Consider the following 11533-nt stretch of genomic DNA (forward strand, 5'->3'; position numbering starts at 1 on the left):
AAAGTAAATTGCAAATTGGGTTTCGACCTTGATCTACACCAGACCTGGATGTTACTAAATTCACTTAACATCTGAAACACAGTAAGTGGAATGTAGTCAAAATCAAATGATTACTATAGCGTTTATCACCTATTACATCATATTTTCAATTGACTTATGATGTGTTGATGAACCTTTTATGGGTTTTAAAGTCTTTAAAAATCTTTAACTATTTATTTTCTGACAAGTCTTCATCAAACACATTTCCATGGTCTGGTGTCTGAGGGTCAGGAGTTATTACTTTCTCACTTCAAATCTTCACTAAATTCTCTTTTCTTTTTCCCTTTTAGTGCTGAGTTTCTAAACCCACTCTGTCAAGAAGAGGAAAACCATGAACTTTGAAACCGCTGCTCCTCCATCTCCCCCAACGGGATTTACTGTAGAAAAGGGAAGGAGATAGACTGAAAGAGAAAAAAAGAAGATCAGTGGTAGACATCATCCCCGTTTCTGACACTCTGACCTGAAATATCATCCGTGTGACACATTCATATGCAAACTCACTGATGATCCCAATAAGGAAAAGGGATTGAGATCAACTATAAGCTATTTTAAGATGGGAGAGAAAACATTTTCACCTATTTTGAACTGATTTTCTGAGCAAACCACAGCATGGATGCTCCCAGCGTAGCGGCCAAAAGGCCTACTGTCAGACTTGGATTAGTAACCATGTAACAAAGATGCCATCTGTTTTAGTTGTGTTGTTGCATAACTCTTTTTATTTCAAGAAGCTGCATTCACAACTGTTGATTTCCAGTGGATGTACCATTATTTTGGCACTCAAAGCACTATGCAAGGTGAGGGGTTGTCCATTGCGATGTCTAACGGCTCTGGTAGATCAAGCGTTGGCGCTGGACTGCCCAAGCTGGGCTGCCCTGCTGATCTCTGCTGAGCTACAGGACCTCTAACGGCAGGCTGAAATCTACTCATACATATCAGAAAACATCAGCCATATCACATGTATATTGACATGATCCTGATCAATCTTCCAGGAGCCAGTTGACATCTTGGGACTAAGAACTCAAATGTCTAAGAGACAGTTTTCATCCACCTTGTGATGGAATTAACCCAAAGACAGAAAAATGGACGTGCCAGTTGGGGTGAACCGAAGCCCTCAAAGACAAGAAACTAGCTGTAACATCTTCTAAAGAAAAGGATACGTCACTGAAAAGGAAGATTTGATTGACCAGCTTTCTCTCTTTCTTACTGTCTCTTTCCCTCTCGAGTGTTTACGGTATCTCGACCGCCCCCCTCCCTGCATCTCAGCATCGCTGCTGCTCCATCTTTTTAACAAAACTGCATGGCATGAATGAAACCAATTAACACCCAATGAAAGACAGTCAAAGACACAATGGATGGATTAAAAAAGGGGGGGAGAGAGAACGGAAAGAGTCTATGAGAGAGACTAAAGATTTTCTTTTTTCCACGCAGCAATGTCAATGCAAAGTCATCATCATCCAAGCTAGTTTTAACCCCCCAAACTGGCTGCCTATCAGCATCTCCTGCAGCGAACTGCTCTCTCAGAAGGCAAAATGGAGGAGGAGGAGCTCCCTCCCCCTCTGAGGTAAAGAGGGAGGGTAAATGGAGATTCTGCTGACCATACACTCTATTTTTCTGGAGCTGTGGGGCAAGAAGATAGAGGCATTTTAAAGAAAGCAGGTATTTAGCAGGAGCGGGAGAACATCTTTGAGAAACTATTTTAGGGACACAAAAAACGATTGCAAATACAAAATGCATTTTATGACATTGTTTACCAGCATGAATATTCTGCATGACTTCTGCAAGCCATTCTGATCTCCCCCATGAATAACAGGGCTAGAAATTGAGAATTTAAACTTTAAAATTTTACAAAGATTGTGTTATATGCAACCAATTAAAAAATGCAGGATTGTGTTTCAAACAAGATTTCCTCGATTTGATTACACAAATAATTAAGAAAAAAAAAGGTTGCTACATCTACTCTGTTTTGTTTTCTCTAAGAAATCTTAGGAGACCCCCAAACCCCCCCAACCCACTGAAATCCAAGAAGACTTCTCCCAACTTCTGCAACTATTTATTACTACAAGTTTCTCTACTACTACTTCAACTTCTCACCTGGCTGCTAATCTGCTTCTTCTCCCTCCTCCGCTTCTTCTTCTCTTTCTTCTTCCTTTAAGCCTTTTACCAGAACACTTATATGTCTCCAACGGCAGCTGTGTGTGTTTGTGTCACAATGTGGACCCAGGAATATTGAACTGATGTTCAACTGAACTGTGCAGTCCACTCAGAGATGTCATTGATTTAGTGCATTTGAATTGAAACTGTTATCCCATTCTTTGGAACTTTTTTCTTGGCTTTGATCTCCAAGGCAATGCCACACTGTGCAGTCTGGAAATAAGGAAAAGTCAGGAAAGGTACAGGTGAAGTTGGTTACCCACACAGTGATCCAGTCAGCATGGAAAAGATACAGTACAAGGTGACTGCCTCATCATCCAGGCAAGCTATTCCATTCTCTTACATTCATTTCTGAGCAGAATGTAAGGTTTTGTTTCCCCAAAGAGCAATTTCTTTTTTATAATGTGCTTTTAAAGTCCATTCCGTGTTATCAGTTAGGGTTAGAATCAATTTTTTAGGGTTGAAATTATGAATTCATTAAGTATCTACCACTGAAGTATCAACAAACACAGGGCCGTAGCCAGGATTTCAGAAATACCAAAGTCCAATTCCCCTAAGCTCAACCATACCCACCTAACCCATTTGTTGGCCACCAACATTCTGGGAGATTTCAACCATTCTAAAAAAGAGACAAATCCCCCATTTTATGTAGCCTATTATTTAACTTTTTGTAATAAAAATAAGAATAAATGTCACGGCAAACCTCTTTTTTGTCTGAAAACAATCGAAAAGAAAAACAAATAACCCCACTCGATATATAGACAAACTGTTTATCTGCATGTATTTTGCCTGATGAAGGTCTGAAGATGATACGTTGTGTTCATAAAGTGAGCTGGAAAGTGTACAGGATTTTCTTTGGTTTTGAGGGAAGTGTTTGATCCTGCACACTTTTCTACTAAGACTTTATGGACCGTTAAATTTAGACTAAAAAAATATCAGAATCAGCCTCATAAAAAAAAAAAACATGTGTAATTGTAGACTGTAAACTAATTTCATAATTTTATGTCAAATACAAAAAACATGACATCTGTGGTCTCAATGGTAGCCATGGACCTGACCAAACACAAGGAAAGATAATTTGTGGTTCAAGGGCTTCATGGAAACGTCCTACTTCACAACACAACAAAAAAAGAGAAAGTGTAGCTTTTTCATGGTGCTTTACCACATCTGCCCTTTCACTATGTGAGAGAATCACACAATTCCATAAGCAATTAACTTGTGTATTGAAGGGGTCTGATGAGTTATAAACCCTACTTTATTAATAAAGCTAGAATGTAGCCACAACATTCCTCAGTTAAAGCTCCCATATTGTTTAAGTTGTCATGCTTTCAAAAAATGTTCTCTCTGGTGTTGCATGAAAGTGTAGCTAAATTTGAAGTGTATTTATTTACAGACATCAATACAAAATTCAGATCTTCATGGCGGATAATACCAACTTTACTGATGAGCTAAATTGGCATAATTTGCTTAGAAAATAACAACATATCACAGTATGGTCAAAACTCAGTTAAATTGCATCCTTTAAAGAAACGATTCTTATAAATATAAATAAAATTCTAATTAATAATAGGTCTGGTCATCAAAACCAAACTCTTCCAATTTAGTAAAACTTTCTTTTTTCATAAACCAAGCTGTCCCAGAACATGTATATGCCAAATGGTGACATGGTTTAGTAGCCTAACTGGTTCTAAAATCAATGTATGGTATGCCCAGCTAAAACCTGTAGTAACTCTACCTTAAGTAAAGGAGGGAGTGAAAACTGAACGAAGACAGCCCAAGGTCTGACCTGTAGAGTGGAGGCTTTCCAGTTTATTATCCCTAAAAGTGACCTAAGGTATTACGCAATAACAAAGTCTCATTTAAACACTGTGGTCCTACATAGGGTGCTCTAACACTAAAATATGTTGGATCTGTCACCTGCTAACCTGGTGGGACAATAAAAGAGCAGAAGAGGCACACATGCACTGTGTGCAGCTCATTTCTCAGACCACCATTAATGGATTGTAAGCGGCTCCTGATGGCGGTGGTTTCCCTATGTTGAGAGGCAGCCATCTTGGCTCTATGTGTTCAAACAGTGTTGGCCAAGGACCCCTATCACCACAAACAGTAGAAGTAAGATGTTCTGCTGGGTTGTGGGAAAGACTATTTTCTCACAGTCTCTGGTCAAATTTAAATAACTAGAGAAACAAGGGAATAAGCAGAAAGATGGAAATAAAGAAGCACTTTGGGTGGACTGAAAGATAGCAGGTAGCCTTCTCAACAGATGTGTTAAAAAAAAGCTGTGTTCTGGTACACTGGACATTTGTCTTGTCATATCTCTATTATGCATCTCATGTGAACATAATTGTTAATTTTGTATGCTGTTTAATTTATTTTGATTGCTCTGTATTAATAGGTATTTGGGTTATGAGACCATGTTGGCCCACCACTTGGGCAAAATTGTTTGAAACATTGTAGGACTGGATGGATTACTGAACAGGCCTATCAGGCACAGGCCTTGTGGGCGAAGGGATAGGGGCTGGATGCCCTGGGTGAGATCCTGTTTAAGGTGACTGATAATACTTCATGGAAAGTTAATCAAATCAAAACAAAACAAGCTCAACGACACTCTAAGTGACTTTAAAGAGAAGCAAAATGCCTACAAAGAGACTGAAAACTACTACAAGGAGACTAAAAAAACTACTACAAAGACACACAAAATGTCTACAAAGAAACTCAAAATGACTACAAAGAGAAGCGATGCAATTAAAAGAAATACATAAAATGGGGCCCATTGTTTCATAATCCGTCCATGTGTGTGAGTTTTTCATTTTGTGGCTGACATACAGTAGGGCTATGACAAACGTCCACCATCAAACCCATTATTGGCTTGTTCCCTATTTATTTTTTATTTTATCATTTCTTAATTAACAGAAAACTAAGATTTGATGACAAATGTCCAGCCGTTTGCAGACAAATCTGCACACTCCTCTTGTCACTGCTTCTGCCAAACTCACCAGCCAGATAAGTGCATCAGATTTTCAATAAGGGCTATTAAGATGAACAAGTCTACCCTTGGTATTTGTGGATTGGACATTCTCAAAATGTGGTCATATTACCATTCATCATTGTCACATTGCTAAGAGAGAATATTTTCTATAACAAAGAACTTCAGACCTACATTCTTTGTATAGATATGAATTCTTGACCCCTAAATCTCATCTGAATTGGCCATGTATGCAAGATTTTCCTGGTCCGCTACTTTATTTAGGTCAACTAAGATAGATTTTGGTTCATATAGGCAGTAAAACCTTTTTGTTCAGCTTTTATTATCTTCACATCATTATTGGGCACAGCAGAAAAAGTCATTACGCACTTGATGCAAAGCTGATTTGAAAAGTACTAGGTAGACAGTAAAGCTGCAGTCCCTACAGTATATTGTTTTGTATTTTGTAGCATTTACAGTGTATGCAGCCACGCTAACTGAACCCGATAACTTAAACGGCCATGACTGAAATGATGTATATGAAATCCCCTGGCTGGTTAAATATGAGGTTTGGTTTGCACCACGTTGTGCTTTGTGTGGACCAAAAATGTTTGGTATCCATACTCTGTTCAAAATTACTCTATGTCCTCACAGTCACAGCAAAAAAAAAAACCTCATTGTTACATTTTCAGACATACACACAATTCTCTGTAACATTCTGGGAGAGTCTTAGCAAATAACAGTAAGCCAAAAATCATATAGAAAAAAAGGGCGTTTCTCAGGAATACACTGTATCAAGAATCTGAGGGAAAGAATGTTGTTGTTGAGATGTTGTGATGCTGCAGTATGTATTTTTCAGGAAAGTTTCAAAGTTTCAAATAATAGTTTCAAATTAACATGACGGATACCTACATTGCTACTTGAAGCCTGGAAGTAGATTTGTCTGTCCTTTTAGTCTAAACTGTGTTCAAATGTCCTTCCACACTGCACTAGGTCTCATTACTTCCAGGATGTTCTTCTTTTTGTATGTGGTACTGTGAAAGGCCTTGGTTCTGATATTTTACATCACTTGTCTTCCTAAAGGTATATAAGTACAGCATCAGAAATGTCAAAAATAATAATAGCCTACAATGTACTGTACTGTAGCTATACCAAGGTGGATGCAACTTCTTTCTGTCATTACTTTTGTTGGTTTGATTGCTTTCAGCATTTTCCTAATTGTTAACACTGTAGAATTTGGTTTACATGTCATATATTTTGTATTTGTAACACATGCAATTATGATGAATTATGATCATGAAGATTATAACAATGGATCGATAAAATGCTTTTGTATTCAAGCATGTAATGAACATAAAGATAGCCTATGCACGCACCAGTTGGGTTAAAGGCTTCATGTCATTGGGATGTTGCAGAAAAACTGGTTTTATGTCTGAGATGGGGTTTGGGAGGTTTAGCGGAGGGTAGCAAATGTTGTTATTAAACTGTATATAAATTAGAAAGAAGACTTTTAACCTGGTTATAATACCATACAATAACACCATACAATGAGACTAAACCCTTACTGTAGATGTAAAAAGTAAAGGTTTTCTAGCAATAATTGAGTATGTGGCTGAGCCGTCAACGTTGATAGACAACATTGCTGATCAGAATTGCACATGCAACTGTCTATCGCTGTCTAAAGGCTGTGCAATTGAAGGTTCTCAAATGTATTGGAGCATTAAATAATTGTCTGCTAATTTATTGATGTAGTCCCTAGCATGAGTCAAACTCCAAAAAACCAGGTTCCTACCATTCCCATAATGCAATGTAACAGTGTTTGACATTGTTCAAATTCCATGCTAGCAGTTTGCAACGTAGGCTCAGTTAACAGCAGTCGTTCTCAGACATTTTGGTGTAATGAAGATTCATTCTGTGAAGACTAAATTGATTGGTTAACACCTCACAGAAACACTGATCATCTAAGCAGAATCTCTCCTGGGTCTTTGTCTCCCAGTGTGTCTAGATGCTGCAAATGATCATTATTTCACAACAAATTGCAACAATGGTTTATTGACATTGAAAGGGTGAAAAATCTTGAACCCTATGGCGCCCACGGCATTGACCTTTGTTACTCAGTTAGCTGTCAAAACAAATATAATCAATGTCTCTAATTTCCTGTTTGATACTCAAAAGTATGGAAAAGAAATGCATTAATGCTTAATGGGACATGAATACCCCTGCATCACAATGGATCCACTCTTCTCCCTCCATACACTTCCTAAGGCATGTTGCTTCAGAAACCAACCTGAACAAATCAAAATATAGGGCAATGGAAGAAGAAGAAGACAAAGAAGAAGAAGAAGAAGAAGAAGAAGAAGAAGAAAGAAACTTGATGGCTGTGCAGTTCTAGAAAGACAAATAGAAACCCAGATCATTCATGCAGTCTAGTGGGGCAGAGTAATAATGGTAAAAGTCGCCTTTAGGATTTTGCTTATGTATACGTACAAGTATGTCTAAAAGTGTATGTTGTCTATATAAATGACTCTGTGTAAGAAAGAAAGCATGTTGTGCAAACTGAGCTAAGCCACACCCCTGTGAGCAAATGACAGCTGAGCTGACTTATAGTGCAACTTAAGTTGCAGCTTTCTGTGGGTTCAAACTTCCAGGAGGGTTGTACGTCTGGCCAAACCCTTATCAGTGATGTCACAGTGGGTGCTTTTCCTTTGAGAAAAAAGCACTTCGGGCACGTTCAATCTCAAAACGGTGTCCGCTGTTTTACTGCGGTTTCCGGGTTGAACAACATGTTTCCCAAAACGATGTGAAACTTTTTTTGCCCATGCAATGGGCATGTGTTCTGTGATTTGGTGGGTGTGTCAGAGATGTTACCCAATCAGCAGAGTTGTGTATGTACATTTGTGGTAATTAAAAGGCATTAAGCTTACGCACACAGCAGGGTGTTCAACGCACCAATGTTTTAGTTTAAATGAACTTTTTTTTCAAACGTTTTTTGTCGGACCTCAATGTGCCTACTTGTGACATCAATGCATTGGGTGTGGTCAGAAACGAAACATGCAAAAATCTGAAGGCATGCAGAGCAGCAGTATGCCCTGTGGATTTACCATTTAAACTTGAATGGACACAACTAAACTCAAGTTAAGACCTAAAATACAAAATCTATTTTTTTATTCATCGTAACTTAGCATTGTATAATAAAAGGCAAGCTAGCTAGTTTCTCCAGACAGTGAAGGCAAATGGAGCTGGGCCAAATAGCTAACCTAGACCAAGAAAAAATACTATTGACTTAAAGTCGGCTGACCTTCCTCATACTCATCTGAAAAGCTAATAAGCTGACCTTAGGTTGAAATGTTCTTGGCTGGTTGATTTGGGCATAGCTCTAGCCTATGCTTCAAGATCATTACTTATGTCTCATTGTCCTAAAAGCTAACAGATTAGCTAGCCCAAAATCCTAAATAGTAAAGGTAGTAAATGGAGATGAGAATATTTTGTCAAAATACTATTTCCATACTCAGCCTAAATCATGTTTTCTTAGTGGCAAGTTGGGCTCAAATACTCCAGTCTGTTTCTTGCAGCCACCTCTCCTCCTCTCCATCCCATCCTCTTCACCTCTCCCCTCTCTCTCTGTCTTCCCCCCCCCCCCCCCATCAGTTATTTTGAGGAAGAAACTTCTTTTTGCATCCCTTGTTCTTGTGTTTTTCTATCCAATTTTTTTGGAGATGAATTCTAAATGCATGCATGGGAAACTTTAAAATGATGACTTTAACTTAATTGAAAATGGCCTATGTGAAGGGACAACCGGAGGGACGCCTCTCTTCCACAAAAAAAAGCAAAGGTTTTCGTCTTCCCCTCATCTTTTCTCTGTCAGGTTAAAAGATACAGTTTTGGACACAAGCTTAAAAATATCCTTGCTTTTATTCCGCTTCTTTTTATGCAGACATAAATGGACATTATGGACATTTTTCACTTTTCACACAGCAGCAGACTGTGATGTAATCACTTTCTAAAGGCAAACAGGCTCAGTTTCATGAGTCCAATCATGGTTTTTCAGTAGCTGCTCATCCCCAGTGTTGAGGTTTTGGTGCCTGTTTCAAAAATCTGTTTTTTATTTTTCTGTGTCATCAATTTTTTCTTTACTTTTTTCAGTGCTTTCATAACTTTTCACTGAATCATGAATGTGGAAAACGTTGTCATTGTCAGACTACCCATCACCTATCTCTCTACCGGTCTGTTCAGGTCAAATTCATCTGTTTAATCATTTTAGGTTTTTCGTACTTATTGTGTGCTCAATTTGCTGTGCCTTCTCTAAGTCCCATTTTTTTTTAATTGTTATTCATAAACTGAAAAATACACAATGCTCTAAGTCCAGATGAGGCTATTTTGGGCCGTCCTTAGGTACGCACTGTGAGGTCCATATCACTGTTGACTGATTCATTGATTAGTCAGTTGATCAACTGAATGGTTGATGGACCCACAACAGAGATGAGTAGTTGCTATGTGTCCACTAGAAAGAGGCAGGGAAAAAAAGAGAGTGAAAGAGAAAGAGAGGTGAGAGGCTTCCCTCCGTTAATGAATGGGTTTATGCTACACAGACTGATGCTGGATATCATTTTATTATCACTACACTGGAGAGAGGAAAATAAAATAAAAAAGAATCAAGAACTGTATAAAATATATTTCAATGGAATGTTTATTATTTACCTTTTCTATTTTTGAAACATGTAAAGAACAAAAAAGGTGAAACTGTAATAATTCAACAGCATTTGTGAAAAATAGACAAAATACAGTTCTGTTGTTAAATGTATGAAGGTTTGACTGTGAATGCTGATTTACCTGAGCAACTCTTCTCCTTTACTGATAAAGACCACATGAATAATAATAAAAAATCACCAAACTACTGGGAAAAAAGTAAATCAATTCAGTTTAAAGAGAAAACCTAGAAAACTTAATAAAAACATTAAAAACTTTCCATTTGTGTCATGTGCACTTTTTTTGTACCTGCTTGCTTAGGGGGGGGGGGGGGCATTATTTGACTGTATAATTATAGCAGTGGCTACAATGGAATGACATTATGAACAGTGGCAATTAGAGTAAAGATAATAGGACTACAACTACCAATAATAACAGCAGCAAACACATAATTAAATTCAATTTTATTTGAAGTGTCAAATCAAAACAAGAGTTTTTTAAGGGTACCTAACAACTGTATAGTGTCCTGAAATAACTCCTGTAGAGTAGGTCTAGACAAACTGTAATGTACAAAAACAATTTCAATTTCCCATGAGCAAAAATTTGGTGTCAATCTTCCTTTTGACAGGCAGTAACCTTGGACAGTCCCTCGGACATCTTTCCTTCTCTCTGAATGCTCTGTTGTTGCTCTGGGGTCTCCTTGCATGCTCATTAGTGTGGTATCAACATAACTCCTGTGGTAGTCTTGCTTTGCCAGACCTTCCTCCACAGCGCTGTCAAGGAGGGTCTGGCTAGTCCACACAGCATTCCGGGTTGGGAAAAAAACGTGCTTTGGTTTGTTGCCATTTTGCACCAGGAAGAGCCACTAAATAATAAAAGTATGTATCTTCTTTGCATCTTTGCCGATGCAAAATAGCCTCAGGAAGATACTTATTTTTGGTGTTTTTTATTTCTTACAAAAGATAACTTAGGTTAGACAGATCTAGAAAGCTGTCTGGATAAACCCTGCAGAGATCTGAGGAGCAGCTAACAATAGTCCACGAAAAGAGTGAAATACGGGGAAATTGTGCAATCCTGGAAGTGGAATATCATGGATACAGACTATCCTGTGGTGTTAATGTGTTTGCCAAAATGACATGCTAAAAATGACAACATGTAATTGGTTGCACTAAAATGTTAGTGACTACAGTATTTCTAGCATTAAGACAGCACCAGATTACTGACAAAACTACTTTACAATATGTTTTAAAAGTTGTGACAGTTACTGTATGTAATAATTTAACCCAATAGCATATTTATAGACACACCTGCAAATGAATTGTGGATTTGAGAAATTAGACAGTGTTTGTGGATGCTGGTGGATATATAGAAAGGAAGACCTAATGGATAAGATTTAAGAGAACTATATTTCATATCCAGACAAGCCTTAGTAACAAAGTTGACGGTTATACATAATATTTATATAAAATACTTTACACCGTCTTCCATTTACCACTGGAAACAGATGGTTGGCCCCAGAGTTGCGAGGACCTGTATTTGGAATGGGATGGCACTGTTCCAGTGAGTTGCCCTCTCAACTACACCAAATTCAGTAGATAGATCCAAAAGCACAGCTGTAGCCTTTATTAACGGTCTACTATATAGGTTATTTATCTAGACTAGGCTTCAGAAGATCTAGGTAAGTAGGAGGTA

At 38.0% G+C, this 11533-nt stretch overlaps 1 protein-coding gene and 1 long non-coding RNA gene across 3 annotated transcripts in view; both read left to right on the forward strand.

Annotated features, from left to right (window-relative positions):
* LOC117958726 (potassium voltage-gated channel subfamily C member 1-like) overlaps positions 1–448 on the forward strand; it is a 94902-nt gene extending 94454 nt beyond the window's left edge. The window contains exon 6 of one of the 2 annotated variants that reach the window (XR_004659774.1): positions 330–448. Coding sequence is in view for 1 of the 2 variants with exons in the window: in XM_034895312.1 (XP_034751203.1) it covers positions 330–343 (14 nt within the window). In the remaining variant the exon portion in view is untranslated. The remainder of the gene's footprint in view (positions 1–329) is intronic. The other variant, XM_034895312.1, reaches the window with a different exon arrangement.
* A 2181-nt stretch (positions 449–2629) lies between these two features.
* The window catches only part of LOC117958729, a 13971-nt gene continuing 5067 nt past the window's right edge, over positions 2630–11533 (forward strand). Inside the window, exons 1-2 of the long non-coding RNA XR_004659776.1 lie at positions 2630–6854; positions 8091–8093. This is a non-coding gene — a long non-coding RNA (uncharacterized LOC117958729). The remainder of the gene's footprint in view (positions 6855–8090; positions 8094–11533) is intronic.

This window comes from Etheostoma cragini, chromosome 15 (genome assembly GCF_013103735.1).
Source record: "Etheostoma cragini isolate CJK2018 chromosome 15, CSU_Ecrag_1.0, whole genome shotgun sequence".
NCBI classification, from domain to species: Eukaryota; Metazoa; Chordata; class Actinopteri; order Perciformes; family Percidae; genus Etheostoma; species Etheostoma cragini.